General features: G+C 42.9%; 2 protein-coding genes across 6 annotated transcripts in view; one reads left to right on the forward strand and one right to left on the reverse strand.

Moving 5' to 3' along the window:
* The window catches only part of LOC121530751 (zinc finger RNA-binding protein), a 49,202-nt gene extending 41,029 nt beyond the window's left edge, over positions 1-8,173 (reverse strand). For all 4 annotated transcript variants that reach the window (XM_041835968.2, XM_041835969.2, XM_041835970.2 and 1 more), the window contains exons 1-2: positions 8,080-8,173; positions 7,780-7,861 (exon numbers count right to left, since the gene is read on the reverse strand). In XM_041835968.2, coding sequence (XP_041691902.1) covers positions 7,780-7,861; positions 8,080-8,116 — 119 coding nt within the window. In that variant the 5' untranslated portion in view covers positions 8,117-8,173. The remainder of the gene's footprint in view (positions 1-7,779; positions 7,862-8,079) is intronic.
* A 4,765-nt stretch (positions 8,174-12,938) lies between these two features.
* On the forward strand, positions 12,939-22,183 carry LOC121587290 (activated RNA polymerase II transcriptional coactivator p15). Of its 2 annotated transcripts, none has more exons than XM_041904202.2 (5): positions 12,939-13,059; positions 20,252-20,327; positions 20,437-20,568; positions 21,397-21,504; positions 21,721-22,183. In XM_041904202.2, exons 2-5 carry the CDS (start codon positions 20,256-20,258, stop codon positions 21,871-21,873), a joined length of 465 nt encoding a protein of 154 aa, XP_041760136.1. In that variant the 5' UTR covers positions 12,939-13,059; positions 20,252-20,255; the 3' UTR covers positions 21,874-22,183. The 2 variants fall into 2 exon arrangements, with proteins under 2 accessions (XP_041760136.1, XP_041760137.1); XM_041904203.2 differs by having other exon boundaries at positions 20,255-20,327; positions 21,397-21,505; positions 21,723-22,183.
* Positions 22,184-23,724: the final 1,541 nt, after the last annotated feature.

The raw sequence follows: 23,724 nt of genomic DNA on the forward strand, positions 1-23,724 counted from the left end.
GAATCAAGTTGTTTTTAATTAGCATTTGACTTTTTGGTCTTCACCACACTGACACCAGGCCTCTCACCCTGCCACTCACAGATGAAAGATCACTTCTTCCTCTGACAAGCAGTTTCAACTCATTATTTGCATCTAAGGTTTGGTCCAACCAAGGTTATTATAGTAAACTAAAACTAAATCATAAAAACCAATTTAGTAAACAGAAATAAAATTAACAAATAGTTGAAAAACTAAAAGACTATCGTCGACTCCAAACCGAAATAAAATGAAAACCATGAATTATGTTCAGCTTTAGTTTCCTTCCTTCAATTTTGGGCAAAGATTTGAATGGAGTTTAAGCTTCCCCCCCCCCGAATGGAGTTTAAGCTTCTGAATCTGGCGGGTCACATTGAGATTGACTTGAATTTAAAAGAACGTAGACTCAGCGAGATGACGTTGCCACGAGCAGCAAGTCGAGTTCCCCTGCTCAGACGTTGCATGCATCAACCAAGGGGTTGCGCATCACGTTGTCGACTGTGCAGTCGGGCACCAGATTGCGATAACGTGTCGGTCGTGTTCCTCTGCTCAGACGTTGCTGACCTTACAACGCCTAAATAGGTATTATACGCATCAGCTAACTACATATGGTATAGAAGTCTGGTGCTCGACTGTACAGTCGTTGACGTGCCACGCAACCTACAGTGAGGGAAAAAAGTATTTGATCCCCTGCTGATTTTGTACGTTTGCCCACTGACAAAGACATGATCAGTCTATAATTTTAATGGTAGGTTTATTTGAACAGTGAGAGACAGAATAACAACAACAAAATCCAGTGAAACGCATGTCAAAAATGTTATAAATTGATTTGCATTTTAAATGAGGGAAATAAGTATTTGACCCCCTCTCAATCAGAAAGATTTCTGGCTCCCAGGTGTCTTTTATATAGGTAATGAGCTGAGATTAGGAGCACACTCTTAAAGGGAGTGCTCCTAATCTCAGCTTGTTACCTGTATAAAAGACACCTGTCCACAGAAGCAATCCATCAATCAGATTCTAAACTCTCCACCATGGCCAAGACCAAAGAGCTCTCCAAGGATGTCAAGGACAAGATTGTAGACCTACACAAGGCTGGAATGGGCTACAAGACCATCGTCAAGCAGCTTGGTGAGAAGATGACAACAGTTGGTGAGATTATTCACAAATGGAAGAAACACAAAAGAACTGTCAATCTCCCTCGGCCTGGGGCTCCATGCAAGATCTCACCTCGTGGAGTTGCAATGATCATGAGAACGGTGAGGAATCAGCCCAGAACTACACTGGAGGATCTTGTCAATGATCTCAAGGCAGCTGGGACCATAGTCACCAAGAAAACAATTGTAACACACTACGCCGTGAAGGACTGAAATCCTGCAGCACTCGCAAGGTCCCCCTGCTCAAGAAAGCACATATACAGGCCCGTCTGAAGTTTGCCAATGAACATCTGAATGATTCAGAGGAGAACTGGGTGAAAGTGTTGTGGTCAGATGAGACCAAAATCGAGCTCTTTGGCATCAACTCAACTCGCCGTGTTTGGAGGAGGAGGAATGCTGCCTATGACCCCAAGAACACCATCCCCACCGTCAAACATGGAGGTGGAAACATTATGCTTTGGGGGTGTTTTTCTGCTAAGGGGCAGGACAACTTCACTGCATCAAAGGGACGATGGATGGGGCCATGTACCGTCAAATCTTGGGTGAGAACCTCCTACCCTCAGCCAGGGCATTGAAAATGGGTTGTGGATGGGTATTCCAGCATGACAATGACCCAAAACACACGGCCAAGGCAACAAAGGAGTGGCTCAAGAAGAAGCACATTAAGGTCCTGGAGTGGCCTAGCCAGTCTCCAGATCTTAATCCCATAGAAAATCTGTAGAGGGAGCTGAAGGTTTGAGTTGCCAAACGTCAGGCTCGAAACCTTAATGACTTGGAGAAGATCTGCAAAGAGGTGTGGGACAAAATCCCTCCTGAGATGTGTGCAAACCTGGTGGCCAACTACAAGAAACGTCTGACCTCTGTGATTGCCAACAAGGGTTTTGCCACCAAGTACTAAGTCATGTTTTGCAGAGGGGTCAAATACTTATTTCCCTCATTAAAATGCAAATCAATTTCTAACATTTTTTACATGCGTTTTGCTGGATTTTTGTTGTTATTCTGTCTCTCACTGTTCAAATAAACCTACCATTAAAATTATAGACTGATCATGTCTTTGTCAGTGGGCAAACGTACAAAATCAGCAGGGGATCAAATACTGTTTTTCCTTCACTGTATGATCAGGAGCACTTCACACTGCCACAACGTGGTAGCTACTGTCCCAAAACAGCAGAGAAGTTTAGCCTCGCGCTCCTGGTTGTTGAGGAAATGTACCCACTACGACTGTTTACTTGTTGGATCTTTGTCATCTCGCTGAGTCTACCTTTAAACCTAACCTATGACCTGACACACCACTGTGGGGCAGTATAAGGTGCTAAGAACTGACGTCCAAAAACACAACTATAACAGATGGGAGGCTATACGGACACGCCTGGTTCTCAAATTGATGTTGCGCAGTTGAAAGTCGAGTGAATTAGGTTCAATTAGTTTAGTCACTCGTCCTGATGATCCCTTCCAAGCCAGTGTGTTTCCCAGCTAGCTAGTTTATGGCGCTAGTTAAACCTAATAGTTATTTTACTTTGATGGGCGACCAACTAATAACTTTTACTATTGATCCCCATCTGGACGTCACCGTGACATGCCAATTCGCTAACTTTAAAGACAATCCAGTGCGAATGGCCAGTGCAACGTTGTTGTATCGGAGGTGCTTCCCACCGGGCAGCTGCATCACATCGTCGGTAGCCCATTTTATTTTATTTGGAGTAGAATAGCAGCCTACATGAGCAATCACTTGTAATAATTGGTAGTAACCATATGGATGTCACCGTGATTCAGTCTACTGCTGAGTTTGAGCACCATGGTGCAGTGTCCTTCGCTTGTCAAGCTGTTACGTAAAGGAGAGGGAAGTAGCTAAATAGTTTAGCTAATATCAGGCCAGGAAGGAGAGGGAAGTAGCTAAATAGTTTAGCTAATATCAGGCCAGGAAGGAGAGGGAAGTAGCTAAATAGTTTAGCTAATATCAGGCCAGGAAGGAGAGGGAAGTAGCTAGATAGTTTAGCTAATATCAGGCCAGGAAGGAGAGGGAAGTAGCTAGATAGTTTAGCTAATATCAGGCCAGGAAGGAGAGGGAAGTAGCTAGATAGTTTAGCTAATATCAGGCCAGGAAGGAGAGGGAAGTAGCTAAATAGTTTAGCTAATATCAGGCCAGGAAGGAGAGGGAAGTAGCCCAGATAGTGTAGCCAATATCAGGACAGGGCGACAGCTAAAGCACATTTATTGTACCGATATTCACAGAAAGTGTACAACTACAGCATTCATATCTACATTAGTGTTAAAAAAAAAAAAAACGAACAATTACTCTGATCAAAACGGAATGATTCTGAACCCTCAAGTGTTTCAAATTCTTGCAGAAATATCTAGCCACAACCATAGACTAAGCTAGCTGGGAAGGTCTCATCAGGACAACTGACTGAACTGAATCCGTTAGTCTCCACTCTCAGCTGTGTCCAAATAGCCTCCGCTCCTAGCCTCCCACGCATAGGCTACTTTCTGTCCCGAACAATAAATCTAAAAACAAAATAGAAATGTTTTTATAAAACTAAATTAAAAATAGTTACCTCAGACCTGAAATCTAACTTATGATTTTTATTTGAAATTCAGTTTAACTAAAATAAAAACCCAAACGATTATAACCTGGACACCAAAATACTGATGTACTGTAATAGAGGATAACTTAACCTTTCTAAACGATACCCTTGTGTCTCAAATCCCAAAATTCAGAACAGAGGAGACCCTACTAAAACCGAGAGTATCAATGAACATGATTGCTCAGTTTGTTGTTACATGCAGCATCTAAACAAAGTGAACAGGCTGTTGTTCCAACAGTTGGAGACGGACAGGAGAGTGTATTCATAACAGTTCAACCTTGCTGGCAGACTTTATAAAAGATTAGCTTGCTACTCACTAGCATGTGGGCTTGTGCTTGAGATTATTTAGAAAACGTGTCAATTTTCTATAATGCCTGTTACCAGAAGTTGGTAATTATTAATGGATTGTGCATGGTTCTGTATTTTTTTTTTTTTTTATAACAAAAAAAAATGGCATTTTCATAGACTTGAAAGCCAGATCAATTACTGGAATAAAAGCTGGTTAACCTATTTTTATATAAATAATTACATTATTACTGGATCTTATAGTTGTGGAAGGCTTATATTTAGCAAGTCCTGAATTAATTAGATTATTCCTGGGTGTTTGAAGAGCAGTGTATTGACCTTTAAATTGTGCAACAAAGCTTATTTAGAGAAAACAAAATTGAGATCGTGAATTTCCCCTAAGTTTGAAAATAATATAAATTGAGATAATAAATCGAGATAGGCCTAAAAATCTAATCACCCATGTGGATTTAGCCAAGACATCCTAGTGTCCGTCATCCCTGATTCCAAACAGGAAAGAAGCCTCGGCGTAACCTAGACAACCGTTTGGGTCATGAACTCCCAACTAGGTCCATATGAAATCCATCAACCTTGTAGGATAGTCTTTGAAGCCCAACCCAAAACAATGTCGTATCACAGCTGCAAAATGTCGTTCGCTCACGCGCTGGCTCTCCCCCAAAGCACCGAATCATCATAACACCAACATCATTCCTCAATTCAGTCAGACAAATTCTGGTCTAGAAACATGTTCATTTAGATTTGTCAAAATTAATTGGGTGCCAATTCCTCATAGTTAGCCAGACTCAGTAAGTCTTAAATAAAATAACATTTAATTTCTGGTTTAATAGGCTACATCTCAATTAAAGCTTTATTTGGCTTTGTGTCACTTCCAACGTTATTAAAATGAAGTTTTTGCACACAAGAAATGAATCACTGAAGATGCTGCTGCCCATTTCCTTCATTATGGATGCTTTCTGTCACACAGTTGGTTTCCATGACCACTAGGGATGGGAATTGCCAGTGACATCACGATACAATATCATCACCACACCTAGGTGCCGATAAGACACGTATTGCGATTCTCACAATTCGATACTGATTTTTATTTGCGATTCGATGTTCCAAACACCATAAGTCTGCTACAGAGGGACAAGACAGCCGTGAGAAAACTAGTTTTGATCAGTCAGTTCAGAGCACAGGAGGCTGGTGGTACCTTAATTGGGGAGGACGGGCACGTGGTAATGGCTGGAGTGGAATAGGTATCGCCACATGGTTTCCATGTGTTTGATGCCATTCAATTCGCTCCGTTCCAGCCATTATTATGAGCCGTCCTGCCCTCAGCAGCCTCCACTGGTTCAGAGGGTTGGCATGGCGATGGCGTTTTGTCTAGCGGCCAGCCAGCCGACAGGGAAGAAAGGGAAACCATGCTCTGCCTGTTAATGCCATGAAGAACAGCCTTGGTCTAAATGTATTGAAAGTTTAAAGTAAATAACAGCACAACTAAAGTATGTTGTCATTAAACATGTTACCTGAGCACCTACGTTGTAAACTTTCATTTGTAGGCTAGGTTGTAGCAACCTCATGATGGGTATAGGGAAAATGTGAGTATCATGTAGTAGCCTAAACCTATGGATGTTACATTGAACTGGGTGAATGGAATATGGATGACGGTCATCCGATATGCTCTATTCTATCAACATATTGACTGTAGCACTCGCGCTGGAAAAAAGCTGGACCATTGTTACAGTAATTTCCACTATCTGACCACGACTCCATTTTGCTCCTCCCTTCCTATAGGCAGACACTCAAAACAGGAAGCACCCGTGATTAGGACTATTCAACGCTGGTCTGACCAATTGGAATCCACGCTTCAAGATTACTTTGATCACGCGGACTGGGATATGTTCTGGGTAGCCTCTAAGAATAATGTAGACATATACACTGAGTGGGTTTATAAAAGGAAGTGTATAGGAGAGGTCGTACCCACTGTGACTATTTAAACCTAGCCTAACCAGAAACCGTGGCTTTAAGTTTCTCTGCGTACATATCACTGACAAACTGAAATGGTCCACCCACACAGACAGTGTGGTGAAGGCGGCGCAACCTCAGGAGGTTCAACAAATTTGGCCTGTCACCTAAAACTTTTTACAGATGCACAATTGAGAGCATCCTGTCGGGCTGGCTCACCGCCTGGTACGGCAACTGCACCGCCCGCAACCGCAGGGCTCTCCAGAGGGTGGTGCGGTCTGCCCAACACATCACCGGGGGCAAACTACCTGCCCTCCAGGACACCTACAGCACCTGATGTCACAGGAAGGCCAAAAAGATCATCAAGGACAACTACCACCCGAGCCACTGCCTGTTCACCCCACTATCATCCAGAAGTCGAGGACAGTACAGGTGCATCAAAGCTGGGGACGAGAGACTGAAAAACAGCTTCTATCTCAAGGCCATCAGACTGTTAAAAACAGCCATCACTAGCACCGAGAGCCTGCTGCCTACATACACTTGAAAAATCACTGGCCACTTTAATAAAGGGAACACTAGTCACTTTAATAATGTTTACATATCTTGCATTACCCATCTCATATGTATATACTGTATTCTATAGTATCTATTGCATCTTAGACTTTGATAATGACATTGCTCATCCATATATTTATATATTCTTATTCCATTCCTTTACTTAGATTTGTGTGTATTGGGTTTTCGTTGTGGAACTGTTAGATATTACTTGCTAGATATTGCTGCACTGTCGGAACTAGAAGCACAAGCATTTCGCTACACTCGCAATAACATCTGCTAACCATGTGTTTGTGACCAATAAATTTGAAGTCATACTAATACGAGTGTCCCGGATTTAGATTTAGTCTATGAGACCAGGCTGTCTCCCCATCTTGGCACTCCCTCACAATTGTAAAAAATATTTCGGAAGCTGTAGAAATGCATTTATTAAAGGTCTATATTCGTTTTTTTGCCACATTTATTCTATTACAGACACCTTATTGCATTATTTTTAATTATGTGAGCTAAACATAAGATATATAAGAACATTGTCCTTAAAGTATCATTTTTTTAAGATGACCAATGTTACTGTCCCCACTACAACAACAAAAAATACATGTAATTTTGTCCTTGAAACATTGAATTGAAATACTGTAGAATTCCATTCATACCTATGGAGGACTACTCCTACTGGGGAGTGACAATATGGCCGACAGGTGGCTTCAAAACCTCTCATGACCAATTCATAGCATCAGCAATCCAGGATTTAGATACACATTGCTTACTACCCCCTTGAGAAAATTCAGACAAATTACTAGACAAACTTGATCCGCGCAATCAGTATACGACATCTGACAGAAGCAGCAAAAGTAATAAATTCTATTACCGAAGTGTTCTTGTACCGAATTTCGGTATACCGTAACAGTACTACAATCTGTAGCTACTGTTGGGAGAGTGTCATTCGTGACCTCCGTCGGAAGCGTAGGAGACGTGAGAAACTTACACGTTTTTCAAGAATCGATACCTCTCGAAATTCTCATCGTTGAGAACAGACCCTTGTTCTTAGCTGGCCAGCCACTGGCAGATGTCTGCTCTGCACAATCCTTACTATTCCCCCCCTCCCCCAACTTGAAACAATAGCAACCTAGCTACGGGGCCATCACAGCGGCTACACAACCGTAAATTGGCCTCGAGCGGTGATGGATCGCATATCTCCCAAACGAGTCGTTTCTTACCTGTACTGCGCAGCAGCACCGTGGGTAAATCCAAAGTAGTTGCCGGTAGCCATTTTGGCATCTTCACCAAGCCGGCTGGGCACTGCAGAGAAGGAACAGATACATTGAGGGTAAACGGTAGGCTAGCTAGCTAGTTACTGTTAGCAGCGATACCCCCGCATATTAGTGCAGAGGCGTAAAACAAGCAAAGATAGCACCTTAAGACACACCCGACCAAACCCAGCTTTCCCCGTAAACATGATAAATAATTAATAGTCTTGAAATGTATTTATTTGTTTGTTTTTATAAACATTTACTCACCATAGGTGAAGGAGACCACTGGACATATGGGAATCATTTGGTTCGTGTTTCTCAGACGACGAACTCTGACTCATAACCCTGCGTATGCGTTTTATATGAGGTCGGACCAGGAAATGGACCCGCACATGCGCGCTACACGCAGACGTGATGGGAATTGTAGTTCTACTAGGCCGATCGATTTCTTTTCCTCAAGGTCGACTGACTGTGCCATAATATGATATCAAATCATAGACAATATGAAATGTGTCTATATGCATTGGGTCTAACTAACTGTTATAAGGAAGTAACACCATTCATTGGTTATATTAAAATAGTATAATATGCCATAGCAGATGCTTTTATGACATAGGTGGTTCGGAGCCTTGCATGATGATGAGTAACCTTGCCGGAGAGCTGAAGACAGCTTTAGCTCAGTGGGATAACAGTCAGGGAGATTTTCCTGGCCACTGTGCTTCTGCCTCTGCATTGCTTGCTCTTTGGGGTTTTAGACTGGGTATCTGTAAATCACTTTTGTGACAACTGCTGATGTAAAAAGGGCTTTATAAAATACATTTGATTGATTCATGTGAATAGCAGGAGACCTGGGATGCGTTCAGTTCAACGTTTAATTCAACGAAACGGTAATGTACTGAATGCCAGTTGAAGAACGGTGTGAATATGGTGGCACAGAGGGAGATTGTGTATGGTGTGTGCTGCACAAGTCAAAAATCGAATCAAATGTTATTTGTCACATTCTTCGTAAACAACAGGTGTAGACTAAGAGTGAAATGTTTACTTTCAGGCCCTTCCCAACAATGCAGAGACAAAGAAAATATAGAAATAATAGAAAAATAAAACACATAATAATAGAAGTAATAATAAATACACAATGAGTAACGATAACTTGGTTATATACACGGGGTACCAGTACTGAGTTGATGTGCAGGGGTATGAGGTAATTGAGGTAGATATGTACATATAACTAGGAATAAAGGGACAGATAATAAACAGTAGCAGCAGCATATGTGATGAGTAAAAAAATATATATCAAAAAAGGCTCAATACAGATAGTCTGGGTAACTATTTGGTTAACTATTTAACTAATTATTTAGCAGTCTTATGGCTTGAGGGTAAAAGCTGTTCAGGGTCCTGTTGGTGCATCGGTACCGCTTGCCATGTAGTAGCAAAGATAACGTTCTATGAATTGGCTGGCTGGAGTCTTTGACAATTTTTAGGGGCCTTCTTCTGACACCGCCCGGTATAGAGGTCCTGGATGGCAGGGAGCTCGGCCACAGTGATGTACTGGGATTTATACACTACCCTCTGTAGCGCTTTGCGGTCGGATGTTTAAGCAGTTGCCGTACCAAGCGGGGATGCAGCCAGTCAAGATGCTTTCGATGGTGCAGCTGTAGATCTTTTTGAGGATCTGAGGGCCAAATCTTTTCAACCTCCTATGGGGAAGAGGCATTGTCGTGCCCTCGACTGTGCTGGTGTGTGTGGACCATGATAGGTCCTTAGTGATGTGGACACCGAGGAACTTGAAGCTCTCGAGCCACTCCACTACAGCCCCGTCAAAACAAATCAAAGTTTATTGGTCACGTACACAGTTTAGCAGGTGTTATAGCGGGTTCAGCGAAATTCTTAATGTTACTAGCTCATAACAACGCAATAAAATGTCAAACAAGTACGCAAATAATTTAAATGTAAAAAAAAAAAAAAAGTTACAAAATAAATCAATAAATCAAGAACATCAGGACGAATCCAATTAACAACCCAAATAGCAATGTAGCAGTAATCAAAATGCATATGTACAATCTATACGTATATACACCGGGAGAATTTACACAGGATCAGCTAAGAATGATATGTCCGGCACAGGAGGTTGGTGACACCTTAATTGGGGAGGACGGGCTCGTGGTAATGGCTGGAGCGGAATAGGTGGAATGGTATCAAATATAGTACATCACATGGTTTGATGCCATTCCATTTGCTCTGTTCCAGCCAATAATATGAGCCTCCACTGATGTCCAGCAGTAGATATATTACAGTAAGATGTATATTTACAGCAGTAGATATATTACAGTAAGTCAAGACTCCAGTATAGAATAAATATGTGGTGTGTATAAACAGTGGAAATAAATACAATGTACAGCAGTAGAACTATTAGAATGAGCGATGTTGGGGATATAGTATGGAAATAAACAGTATGGAAATACTCAGTGGGAAACGGGACGTGACCCGTGGTTCAATGTCTCTATGACATGGGACAGCAGTGTTGGCTGTATGTGTGTGTGTGAGTTTGTGTGTAAGTGCGTGTGTTTATGAGTATGAGGTGTGTGTGTTTTTTGTGTGTGTTTTGTGTGCATTACCTGGTAGATGGCCAGTGATGGAGTTTTGAGTTTTGAGTTTTAATATTGATCAGGCCACACCTCACCACACCCACCAAACAGGAGCAAACGTACCTCAAAAGCAGTTGAAGAGCGGTGTGAACCGTTTTTGGGGGAAACGTGTCGTTCAGTACAAACCATCACACAATGTAGCAAGCGTTGAATCGAACTGAACGCACCCCCAGTTTCAAACCCTCTTGGTCACATTAGTGCTGTGAATTTGATGGGTCTCTGTGAGGAGGAGGTCAAAGGGGGTGAAGACTAACTCGTAAACTCATGTGACCACATGCCTGAGATTTTGAAGACTTGCATTGCCTAATGCCAAGGCTTTAGCTCAGTGGGGCACAGGAAACTAAGGTTTGAACCAAGACATTGTTTGAACTGATCAGTCAGCTAGAAAAGTGGTCCAGCAGCCAGAATGTTGCTGGTTCAAGCCCTAGTGTGTGTCTGGGGGTGTTGGGGAAAGGCAGAAGACAGGTTGTCTTCAAATTGACAATAAAGTCTATATTATATTCAATTATATTCTATATTATAAACTGGGTAGTTCGAGACCTGAATGCTGATTGGCTGACAGCCGTGGTATATCAGACCGTATACCATGGGTATGGCTAAGGGCTGTGTCCAGGCACTCCGCGTTGCGGCGTGATTAAGAACAGCCCTTAGCCATGGTATATTGGCCATATACCACACCCCATCCGGCCTTATTGCTTAAATATACAACCGCACTACATACATAAAATGTATCCAAATATGATTTAAAAAAAATATATATATATACAGTGGGGGGAAAAAGTATTTAGTCAGCCACCAATTGTGCAAGTTCTCCCACTTAAAAAGATGAGAGGCCTGTAATTTTCATCATAGGTACACATCAACTATGACAGACAAAATGAGAAATTTTTTTGAGAAATTTTTATGAATTCATTTGCAAATTATGGTGGAAAATAAGTATTTGGTCAATAACAAAAGTTTCTCAATACTTTGTTATATACCCTTTGTTGGCAATGACACAGGTCAAACGTTTTCTGTAAGTCTTCACAAGGTTTCACACACTGTTGCTGGTATTTTGGCCCATTCCTCCATGCAGATCTCCTCTAGAGCAGTGATGTTTTGGGGCTGTCGCTGGGCAACACGGACTTTCAACTCCCTCCAAAGATTTTCTATGGGGTTGAGATCTGGAGACTGGCTAGGCCACTCCAGGACCTTGAAATGCTTCTTACGAAGCCACTCCTTCGTTGCCCGGGCGGTGTGTTTGGGATCATTGTCATGCTGAAAGACCCAGCCACATTTCATCTTCAATGCCCTTGCTGATGGAAGGAGGTTTTCACTCAAAATCTCACGATACATGGCCCCATTCATTCTTTCCTTTACACGGATCAGTCGTCCTGGTCCCTTTGCAGAAAAAACAGCCCCAAAGCATGATGTTTCCACCCCCATGCTTCACAGTAGGTATGGTGTTCTTTGGATGCAACACATCATTCTTTGTCCTCCAAACACCGACGAGTTGAGTTTTTACCAAAAAGTTATATTTTGGTTTCATCTGACATTCTCCCAATCCTCTTCTGGATCATCCAAATGCACTCTAGCAAACTTCAGACGGGCCTGGACATGTACTGGCTTAAGCAGGGGGACACGTCTGGCACTGCAGGATTTGAGTCCCTGGCGGCGTAGTGTGTTACTGATGGTAGGCTTTGTTACTTTGGTCCCAGCTCTCTGCAGGTCATTCACTAGGTCCCCCCGTGTGGTTCTGGGATTTTTGCTCACCGTTCTTGTGATCATTTTGACCCCACGGGGGAGATCTTGCGTGGAGCCCCAGATCGAGGGAGATTATCAGTGGTCTTGTATGTCTTCCATTTCCTAATAATTGCTCCCACAGTTGATTTCTTCAAACCAAGCTGCTTACCTATTGCAGATTCAGTCTTCCCAGCCTGGTGCAGGTCTACAATTTAGTTTCTGGTGTCCTTTGACAGCTCTTTGGTCTTGGCCATAGTGGAGTTTGGAGTGTGACTGTTTGAGGTTGTGGACAGGTGTCTTTTATACTGATAACAAGTTCAAACAGGTGCCATTAATACAGGTAACGAGTGGAGGACAGAGGAGCCTCTTAAAGAAGAAGTTACAGGTCTGTGAGAGCCAGAAATCTTGCTTGTTGGTAGGTGACCAAATACTTATTTCCCACCATAATTTGCAAATAAATTCATTAAAAATCCTACAATGTGATTTTCTGGATTTTTTTTCCCTCAATTTGTCTGTCATAGTTGACGTGTACCTATGATGACAATTACAGGCCTCTCTCATCTTTTTAAGTGGGAGAACTTGCACAATTGGTGGCTGACTAAATACTTTTCCCCCCCACTGTATTATGTTGACTGTTTATATATTCATTAATATGCTGCAGATACATGATGTGAGTGTGACCATTCAGAATTGAATCCCCTTCGATCAGAATCAATGCGTGCGTTGGAAACAATGAAACTACATTTCCCACAATTGCGTCAGTTAGTACAAACCAAAAGCACAAGCTGCCGGCCCTCGCTTGCTAAATGAACCAACCATAAATCTTTAGCATCTCTCCGAACTCCCTGAATCAACTGAGCCTGCTAATTCATCAAGCCATGTAAGTTGTCTTTGTCCTGGGTAAAGAAATGCAATTTACAGGCATCATCTGCCTCATAAAAATAAAAAAAGGAAACAAACGCTACGCAGCTGCTCAAGTCTACTTTGGCTAGCTAACGTGTCCTGTCGTGGAAGCTATGCTAAGCTAGCTAACCAAGTGAGGTGGCAGTCAGCACTAACGTTCGTTCTCTAGCTAGCTGGTAATTCGTGCATTGTGTTGAGTTGCTTAGCGATATCCCGTTATTGATTAGCTAACCTCCTAGTTAGCTTGTTAGATCATTAAGATGGCTAACTAGGTTAGCTAACTAGTTAACGTATGAGTGTTGAGTAATCTTCCCTACTGAGACCTACCTAACTAAGTTAGATGCATACATTCAACTCAGAGGCACATATCTTAAGTTTTAATTTATTCAGTCACCTAAAATCAAATGTTATTCGTCACATGCTTCGTAAACAACAGGTGTAGACTAACAGTGAAATGCTTACTTACGGGTCCTTCCCAACAATGCAGAGAGAAAGAAAATAGAGAAATAATATTAAAGTAATAATAAATACACAATGAGTAACGATAACCTGGCTGCATACACGGGGTACCAGTACCGAATCGATGTGCGGGGTACGAGGTAATTGAGCTAGATGCACTACATTACCAAAAGTATGTGGACACCTTGTCATACATCTCATTCCAAAATCATGGGCATTAATATGGAGTTGGTCCCCAGACCATTATTCCTCCTCCACCAAACTTTACAGTTGGCACAAAAAATAAACCAAGCCAATAGGCCTTCAGTGGTGAACCTATAGGCCTTCAGTGTGTGATCAGTGGTGAACCAATAGGCCTTCAGTGGTGAACCTATAGACCTTCAGTGGTGAACCTATAGACCTTCAGTGGTGAACCAATAGGCCTTCAGTGGTGAACCTATAGGCCTTCAGTGTGTGACAGTGGTGAACCAATAGGCCTTCAGTGTGTGACAGTGGTGAACCTATAGGCCTTCAGTGGTGACAGTGGTGAACCTATAGGCCTTCAGTGGTTACAGTGGTGAACCAATAAGCCTTCAGTGTGTGACAGTGGTGAACCTATAGGCCGACAGTGGTGAACCTATAGGCCTTCAGTGGTGACAGTGGATAACCTATAGGCCTTCAGTGGTGACAGTGGATAACCTATAGGCCTTCAGTGGTGACAGTGGTGAACCTATAGGCCTTCAGTGGTGACAGTGGTGAACCTATAGGCCTTCAGTGGTGAGAGTGGTGAACCAATAGGCCTTCAGTGTGTGACAGGTTGGTGATTCTGAAAGGACAGCAACCGTAATACCAGTGCACTCATATATAGGAGAGTGAACTTTATGTAAAACACAAAGGGCCAGTGGTGTAGTGGAGGGGATAAGGCGTATCCCCACTTTCCTTTCAGTGGGCATAGCTTAAACTCACTAGTTAATCCCTACTGATGCTTATCAAAGTAGTGGAGTGGAGGTATGCGATTTATCAATGATGTAGTACAATAGAAAAGTCACGCACAAAGTAGCCTACACAATCGCAAAACACGTGAAATATATTCACATGCGAGCCAGACGCAGCCTAGTTTCTGTGGAATATCCTCTGCAGGCAGCAAGAGTGGGCAGCTCTCAACTGGTTTTGGCATGGAGCAGCTCACAGAAGAATGACATCGGTGGCCGGTAGGGTAGGAAAGACGTTTCAACTCATATCTACCAGTAAACGCTAACTAGGGCAACAATGGGTATGCAAACCAGGTATTGAAAAGTTTAGTCCGAAGTGTTGGTTAGGAGGCTATTTATGATGTGCAATTTTCATCATGCGCTGTTTGCATGAGGGGTTTAGACATGGATGGGCCTGGGTGGACAGAGGCGCACCAACTGGGGAGCCATGCCCACCCACTGGGGAGCCGGGCCCTGACAGGCCCACCCACTGGGGAACCATGGACAGTCGTCCTGTCCCCTTTGCAGAAAAGCATCCCCAAAGAATGATGTTTCCACCTCCATGCTTCTCGGTTGGGATGGTGTTCTTGGGGTTGTACTCATCCTTCTTCTTCCTCCAAACACGGTGAGTGGAGTTTAGACCAAAAAGCTATATTTTTGTCTCATCAGACCACATGACCTTCTCCCATTCCTCCTCTGGATCATCCAGATGGTCATTGGCAAACTTCAGACGGGCCTGGACATGCGCTGGCTTGAGCAGGGGGACCATGCGTGCGCTGCAGAATTTTAATCCATGACGGCGTAGTGTGTTACTAATGGTTTTCTTTGAGACTGTGGTCCCAGCTTTCTTCAGGTCATTGACCAGGTCCTGCCGTGTAGTTCTGGGCTGATCCCTCACCTTCCTCATGATCATTGATGCCCCACGAGGTGAGATCTTGCATGGAGCCCCAGACCGAGGGTGATTGACCGTCATCTTGAACTTCTTCCATTTTCTAATAATTGCGCCAACAGTTGTTGCCTTCTCACCAAGCTGCTTGCCTATTGTCCTGTAGCCCATCCCAGCCTTGTGCAGGTCTACACTTTTATCCCTGATGTCCTTACACATCTCTCTGGTCTTGGCCATTGTGGAGAGGTTGGAGTCTGCTTGATTGAGTGTGTGGACAAGTGTATTTTATACAGGTAACGAGTTCAAACAGGTGCAGTTAATACAGGTAATGAGTGGAGAACAGGAGGGCTTCTTAAAGAAAAACTAACAGGTCTGTGAGAGCCGGAATTCTTACTGGTTGGTAGGTGATCAAATACTTATGTCATGCAATAAAATGCAAATTAATTACTTAAAAATCATACAATGTGATTTTCTGGATTTTTGTTTTAGATTCCGTCTCTCACAGTTGAAGTGTACCTATGATAAAAAATACAGACCTCTACATGCTTTGTAAATAGGAAAACCTGCAAAATCGGCAGGGTATCAAATACTTGTTCTCCCCACTGTATATATATATATATAAAAAGGTGATTTTGACAGTGAAAATCTTAATTTATAGGAAAACACATTAAAAAACCCATAGGAAAACATAGTATTTTTCACACAGGGTGCCTTTCAGTCGCTGGGCGGGCCGTTTGGGAACTTTTTGGCAAAATTTCAGTATACTCACTTCTCCAGGCACCACTACACCACTACACCACTACACCACTACACCACTGACTGGGGCTGATGGAAAGACAGCAGTCACACAGCATGATGTTAAAGGATAAACAGTCACACAGCATGATGTTAAAGGATAAGCAGTCACACAGCATGATGTTAAAGGATAAGCAGTCACACAGCATGATGTTAAAGGATAAACAGTCCATCAACTCAGACATAATAAGCCCATAATAAGGTCCCAATCATAAGAATACAAAAACACAACCTTTAAGCATTTCCCAATCGAACTGTACAACTATTACTTCCCATTGCAAAGTAACCGGTGACCTAAAGTTTAAAGTGGAACTGACAACTTTAACTACTTTGCCGATATGAAACAAACAGACAATCATGTCAGTAAAAAATATCAAATTCCCAGTTTATGCTACAAACCCAACTTTATAAAGAGGTTATAAAAATAGGTTATATTTGACTCAACGTTCCATGACGTACACTAAGACATTGTTGGCAGAATAGATGGATGCAGTTCAATGCATCATTTAATATAATTCACCAATACGTTTCTTGGTAGTCCAAAAAATATTGCTATCATCTTGTAAATCACAGCTGGCCTGGTACATTGTTTGCTGCCTCCATTCGGGATGCACTGTTTTAGTGACTCAATATTCAGGACAAAAACGGACGAATGTAACTAAGGCTTGGAACGTCAATACAGTCAAACTAGCAAGGGCAATGATCACAAGTCAGTCATAACGTGGCTAATAGGCTAGCGTATCTATTTATGTAGCAAGCTAAAAACACGGAGCCTAACGTTAGCTAGATAGCTAGCTGCTAGGAGGATGTCATGTCATTGGAGGAGTGGGTGAGTGACTGACTTTTTCCCCTCATTGTTTTTTGGTGGCTATACACAGCTAGAGATGCAGGTGTCATTTAGTTAGCTAGCAAGAACTTGAACGACTGTTATACAGTTAGAATATCTCTTGTGTTCGCAAATTCACTCTGGCTACCTACTCCGAATTTCAGAGCATGTAGGCAAAAAAAGTGGTTAGTCAAGAACGCTCTAGATAACACGTAAACAGCCTAACCAGCTCTGCTACGATGAGTAAAATGGTCAGAGTGAGGTGTTCTCTCATTTGTCTGGAAGTAGCTAGCTAGCATGCTAGCCAACTTTAGCCAGTTAGCTTGGGTGCTTGGTTGGGACAAGCATGCATTGGCAGGCAAGCTGCAGAAAGACGAGGAGGCTACAATTCCCCATCGTTTATCAGTGCAATCTTGACGGCCAACTAGCTGAAAAAGTTTGAGAGGGTTTATCTAATGTTCCTTCGTTAGATTTGAGCTCATCTTGCTCTGGCTAGCATTAGTTGTTGATCTTGTTGATGTGCATATCCGAGGGAGAGAGAAACTACCTTTTTTCATGGGTATTTGATCAATAGGACTGTGAAGTTCCCAAATGTAAGAGGACTCCCGTGGTGTTTTACATATTTTCAGAAATCCGTTCAGGTGTATTTTGTGGCTTTTTGGCGAATGCGTTCTGATTATCTAAAGTCGCTCTGTTGCTGCTGCCTGTAAACACACAGTCCAGTTCAAAGTGAATGATGGCAGGCCCGTGTGGCAAATGGCTTGTTTGTATAAAGGTCTACTGTAGCTGTGATTGACTATAGCGCACTGGTCTGTGTAGACTCCGGTCCTGGACAAGACACGTTTTTTTTTAAATTCGGTTTTATTTACTGCAGTGTCTATTAATTGTCCAAACGCACGGCCGCTTTCCCACTATATTTCAATAGGATTTTCACAAATGCTTTAGTATACGTAATTCCCAAACTTTCTAAGAATTTATGAAAATGTGAAAATGACCATATCTAAGTGGTCGCTTGTCAGATTATTTTAAATTTTTTAGTGTCATATTCTTCCTGGGTTTTATTAAGATTTCATGTTGCTAAAATGCTGTCCGTTCCACTTTTAAATGCAACAATGTTTCACGCAAGTTATTTTCAAAGAGATGGCTAACAGCAAGCCCACTGCAATAAAAAAACACTGTTCCACTCACCAGATGATGATAATTTGAAACTTAACTTCTTGTTGAAAGTTATTATTGAAAAGGGAGAAGCTAACAAATGAGCAACAACATCCTCTTTGATAACACCTGCTGCAGCTGCTGCAAACTAGCCGACAACAAAAGCTAGCTAGCTAAGCTAATACAGTTGCCCTAATACAGTTGAATAGCAGATGCCTTTTATCTAGCTTCTGATGGCCTAGCCAATGGCTGACTTAGCTAGCTAGATTGATCTCCCCAGAGCCCAGTAAAGAAGAAATCCTGATTGGATCTTTTTTTTCTCTCTTCAATGTTAACCCTTTTCTTTCCAACAAAAACTGAAGAGATTAAATCAGAACATCATTGAACATAATATAATTATAGTTTATATTAATCATAATTTTTTTTTATAAATCCTTAGCCCTTCTCTGAAGAAGGTCCATTGTTCCCCACTGTGTTTGGGTTAGTAATCATTTTTAGAGTGGCTCTATTTTCCCTCAGCATGCATTTTTTTTCACTATTCTGAATGTCTAAAGAATCCATATGATGTTCTGTAATATGAACACAGAAATACTGGACATTTTGAACTATTATGGTGGTGATCGGACAAAATTGCGATCATGGTAGTGAATTGGACTCACATTTTTCTGGTCTCGGTCTTGACTCTTGTCTCAGACCCCTTGTTCTCGACTCGGTCTTGACTCTGACTCAATTTACTCCGGTCTTGGTCTTTTGACTCGGTCTCGCTGTAGGTGGTCTCAAACACAACACTGCCATCGCATGAATCCCAGAACATATTCCAGTTTGTGCAAGGCGAAACAGTCCTGTAGCTTAGCATCCTCTTCATCAGACCACTTCCGTATTGGGCTGGTACTATCTGTTTTTGAGTTTTTGCTTGGAAACAGGAATTAGGAAGGTAGTTAATGGTCAGATTTTTTTCAAATGGAGGATGAGGGAGAGCTTTGTATGCGGTTGTGTGTGGAGTAAAGGTGATCTGAAGACTCGGGAGACCTGGGTTCGGACCCAGTCAGTCACAAATGGAGGATGAGGGAGAGCTTTGTATGCGGTTGTGTGTGGAGTAAAGGTGATCTGAAGACTCGGGAGACCTGGGTTCGGACCCAGTCAGTCACAAATGGAGGATGAGGGAGAGCTTTGTATGCGGTTGTGTGTGGAGTAAAGGTGATGTGAAGACTCGGGAGACCTGGGTTCGGACCCAGTCAGTCACAAATGGAGGATGAGGGAGAGCTTTGTATGCGGTTGTGTGTGGAGTAAAGGTGATCTGAAGACTCGGGAGACCTGGGTTCGGACCCAGTCAGTCATATTTGTGCCGTGACCTGGATGGGTCTCTGTAAGGAGTAGGAGGTTGAAGGGGGTGATGTGTAACAAATGGAGTTTAGTGAACCATGCTTCCGTGATGATTAACCTTACATGATAATGCCTTTAGCTCAAAGGTCTTACAGTCTTCTGGTGTGTAGGAGACCTGGGTTTGAACCCAGTCTTCTGGTGTGTAGGAGACCTGGGTTTGAACCCAGTCTTCTGGTGTGTAGGAGACCTGGGTTTGAACCCAGTCTTCTGGTGTGTAGGAGACCTGGGTTTGAACCCAGTCTTCTGGTGTGTAGGAGACCTGGGTTTGAACCCAGTCTTCTGGTGTGTAGGAGACCTGGGTTTGAACCCAGTCCTCTGGTGTGTAGGAGACCTGGGTTTGAACCCAGTCTTCTGGTGTGTAGGAGACCTGGGTTTGAACCCAGTCTTCTGGTGTGTAGGAGACCTGGGTTTGAACTCAGTCTGTCACACCTAACACCAATATATTGGAGGTTAATGTGGATTGAAGCTTTAATCCTGCAGTAAACAAGGCAAGGGGACTATTAACTTCCTCCTATGCCATGAAAACCTTTTGGTAGGTCGTATGATTGATAAGTCTGTAATGTACTGATGGACGGCCATTACAGACCACTGTGTCTATGAAGTATTCTGTGAAGTGTTTTAGTGTTGGTATACACAGTACTCTATGTGGATACCTGGTGGCCGTGTTGAACTTCATATGGCAGCAACTGTAATAGTGATGTCCTTTGTTTCCTAGCAGAATGCCCAAATCGAGGGAAGTGTTGTCGTCCACGTCTGGCAGTGACTCTGACAGTGAGGTGGTGAAGACCAAGGTGCGTGTGTGTGTGTGTGTGTGTGTGTGTGTGTCTTGGAGGGGTTGAGATGGAGTGCTGTGGCTACTGAAGCCCTCCTCTCTAACTGAACATGTATTTCTTGCCCAAGAGGAAGAAGCCCAGTGTGCCACCAGAGAAGCCAGTGGCCAAGAAACAGAAGCTGAGTGGAGAGAGCTCTAGACCTGGAGCAGGAGGGTCCTCCAAGGCTGCAAACACCAAAACGGAGGATGGCATGTTCCAGGTTTGTCATCTCTGGGTCACAGATGATTACAGACACAGATAATGCTGTTACACCTACATGATCAGACTGTTACAGACACAGATAATGCTGTTACACCTACATGATCAGACTGTTACAGACACAGATAATGCTGTTACACCTACATGATCAGACTGTTACAGACACAGATAATGCTGTTACACCTACATGATCAGACTGTTACAGACAGATAATGCTGTTACACCTACATGATCAGACTGTTACAGACACAGATAATGCTGTTACACCTACATGATCAGACTGTTACAGACACAGATAATGCTGTTACACCTACATGATCAGACTGTTACAGACCGATAATGCTGTTACACCTACATGATCAGACTGTTACAGACAGATAATGCTGTTACACCTACATGATCAGACTGTTACAGACCGATAATGCTGTTACACCTACATGATCAGACTGTTACAGACACAGATAATGCTGTTACACCTACATGATCAGACTGTTACAGACACAGATAATGCTGTTACACCTACATGATCAGACTTAGATGTGATGTCAACACTGTTCCTGCTTAGCAGTATATCCCTATCTAGAGACACTGTCTGTACAGCTGAACTGGGCCCTCTGCCTTCGCAAACACACGGGACTGCCAGCTTGACTATGTACTAGCCAGTCGCGCCACCGAAAAGCCAGCAATTCGGCAACGCGATTTGGAGACGCTTCAAGCTGTGGAGTGAGCACACGGGTCTTAACTGTGTTTAGTCACAGACTATTACAGACAGTTAGACACGTCTTGAAGAAAAGAGTGTGACTGATTTGTCTCTGTTTGTGTGTTCCAGATTGGGAGAATGCGATACGTCAGTGTGAGGGATTTTAAAGGGAAGTGTTTAGTTGACATCAGAGAGTACTGGACGAACCAGGATGGTGAAATGAAGCCTGGCAAAAAAGGTACGTCCCTCACTTCAAATGGTAGGCTGCTGAGGGTACTGTCAGATTGTGATATCCTGTCTGTGACAGACATTCAAGGCCTTTATTACAGTGTCCTAGTCACCCTCTTCTGTCACACCTCTGTGTGTGTGTGTCTCCGTCTGGATAAAACTAAAAGACTAATGTCTTTTATTGTGGCTGTTTTATTAAAGTGTATTTTTGTCGATTTTGTTTCCAGGTATCTCCTTAAACCCGGAGCAGTGGACCCAGCTCAAGGACCAGATGTCAGAGATCGACGACGCGATCAAGAGAATATGATGACCATTCCCAGGGTGCTGACAGTCCAGCTTGCCTATCTAGTGATCTTAGACGTCGCCACTGACTTTTAGGATGAGTCACAAATTGCACCCTGTTCCCTATATAGTGCACTACTTTTGACCAAGGCCCTATGGGGAATAGGGTGCCATTTGGGACGTACACTTACATTTGGCAGAAAAATGTTTTTGTGAAAGGACTGAATTATTTTATAATTCTATGTTTGCTGTTCTGGGTGAATTAGTTATTTTGCATGTGCTGTTTTAGTTTGCTCAGTGCAAAAAATTTTTGTTTTGTTTTGAACTATGAAGATGTGTATTTGGTTAGTATGGTTAAATGATGAACACTTGAATAAATGTTTGTATTAAAATGATTTAAAAGCCATGTAAAGTTCTCACTTAAGTGATTGTCTCTATGGTATTTTTCTTTCGTCACCATGTTCAGTGTCATTTCAGGCTGTAATACACATCGGTATACAAAGGTTAGATAATGAATCATGGTGCCACAAGACTGTTAGCCCACTGAACTAAAGCCTTTAGGCATTAGCGCAGGGATCTAAAACAAGTCTTAGGGTCTCCGGCAAGGTTAGGCTTCTCACCAAGCCCCAGTAGGAGAGCAGTCACGTATCTGTTATCTAGATACAGACCAGACCAGCTGGTAGCACCACCGTTTTATTCCCTGAGTGGAGACGAGAGATGAGACTGTACTGCATCAATTACATTTGATGTCCAAATCAGATCAGAGCCTTTTGTTGAGTCGCCTGGCCAGGAAAGACCTGGCACAGCACACGCTGGGTGACATGGTGGATCTGAGCGAGACGGGCTGAACCACGCATCCGTGATGAGTTTTTTTTGTTTTGAAGCTGCTGCTAGGACAATACTAACCACACTGTGCTAAGCTGTATAAAGTATTGTAGTGAAATTGTTTCCCAATATACATACTTTCATACAGTGGGGGGGGGGGGGAAATCCAGAAAATCACATTGTAGGATTTTGAATGAATTTATTTGCAAATTATGGTGGAAAATAAGTATTTGGTCACCTAAAAACAAGCAAGATTTCTGGCTCTCACAGACCTGTAACTTCTTATTTAAGAGGCTCCTCTGTCCTCCACTCATTACCTGTATTAATGGCACCTGTTTGAACTTGGTATCAGTATAAAAGACACCTGTGGGAGCAATTATTGGGTACAAGACATACAAGACCACTGATAATCTCCCTCGATCTGGGGCTCCATGCAAGATCTCACCCCGTGGGGTCAAAATGATCACAAGAACAGTGAGCAAAAATCCCAGAACCACACGGGGGGACCTAGTGAATGACCTGCAGAGAGCTGGGACCAAAGTAACAAAGCCTACCATCAGTAACACACTACGCCGCCAGGGACTCAAATCCTGCAGTGCCAGACGTGTCCCCCTGCTTAAGCCAGTACATGTCCAGGCCCATCTGAAGTTTGCTAGAGTGCATTTGGATGATCCAGAAGAGGATTGGGAGAATGTCATATGGTCAGATGAAACCAAAATATAACTTTTTGGTAAAAACTCAACTCGTCGTATTTGGAGGACAAAGAATGCTGAGTTGCATCCAAAGAACACCATACCTACTGTGAAGCATGGGGGTGGAAACATCATGCTTTGGGGCTGTTTTTCTGCAAAGGGACCAGGACGACTGATCCGTGTAAAGGAAAGAATGAATGGGGCCATATATCGTGAGATTTTGAGTGAAAACCTCCTTCCATCAGCAAGGGCATTGAAGATATAACATGGCTGGGTCTTTCAGCATGACAATGATCCCAAACACACCGCCCGGGCAACGAAGGAGTGGCTTCGTACGAAGCATTTCAAGGTCCTGGAGTGGCCTAGCCAGTCTCCAGATCTCAACCCCATAGAAAATCTTTGGAGGGAGTTGAAAGTCCGTGTTGCCCAG

The sequence above is a fragment of the Coregonus clupeaformis genome, unplaced genomic scaffold, assembly GCF_020615455.1.
Source record: "Coregonus clupeaformis isolate EN_2021a unplaced genomic scaffold, ASM2061545v1 scaf0002, whole genome shotgun sequence".
Lineage (NCBI taxonomy): Eukaryota > Metazoa > Chordata > Actinopteri > Salmoniformes > Salmonidae > Coregonus > Coregonus clupeaformis.

Excerpts from the sequence above, each read along its gene's own strand:
- LOC121587290 (XM_041904202.2), top strand. The coding sequence starts at position 20,256 with ATGCCCAAATCGAGGGAAGTGTTGTCGTCCACGTCTGGCAGTGACTCT. Across the intron at positions 20,328-20,436 it reads GTGAGGTGGTGAAGACCAAG|AGGAAGAAGCCCAGTGTGCC; the intron begins GTGCGTGTGTGT and ends TTCTTGCCCAAG. Across the intron at positions 21,505-21,720 it reads AAATGAAGCCTGGCAAAAAA|AGGTATCTCCTTAAACCCGG; the intron begins GGTACGTCCCTC and ends GATTTTGTTTCC.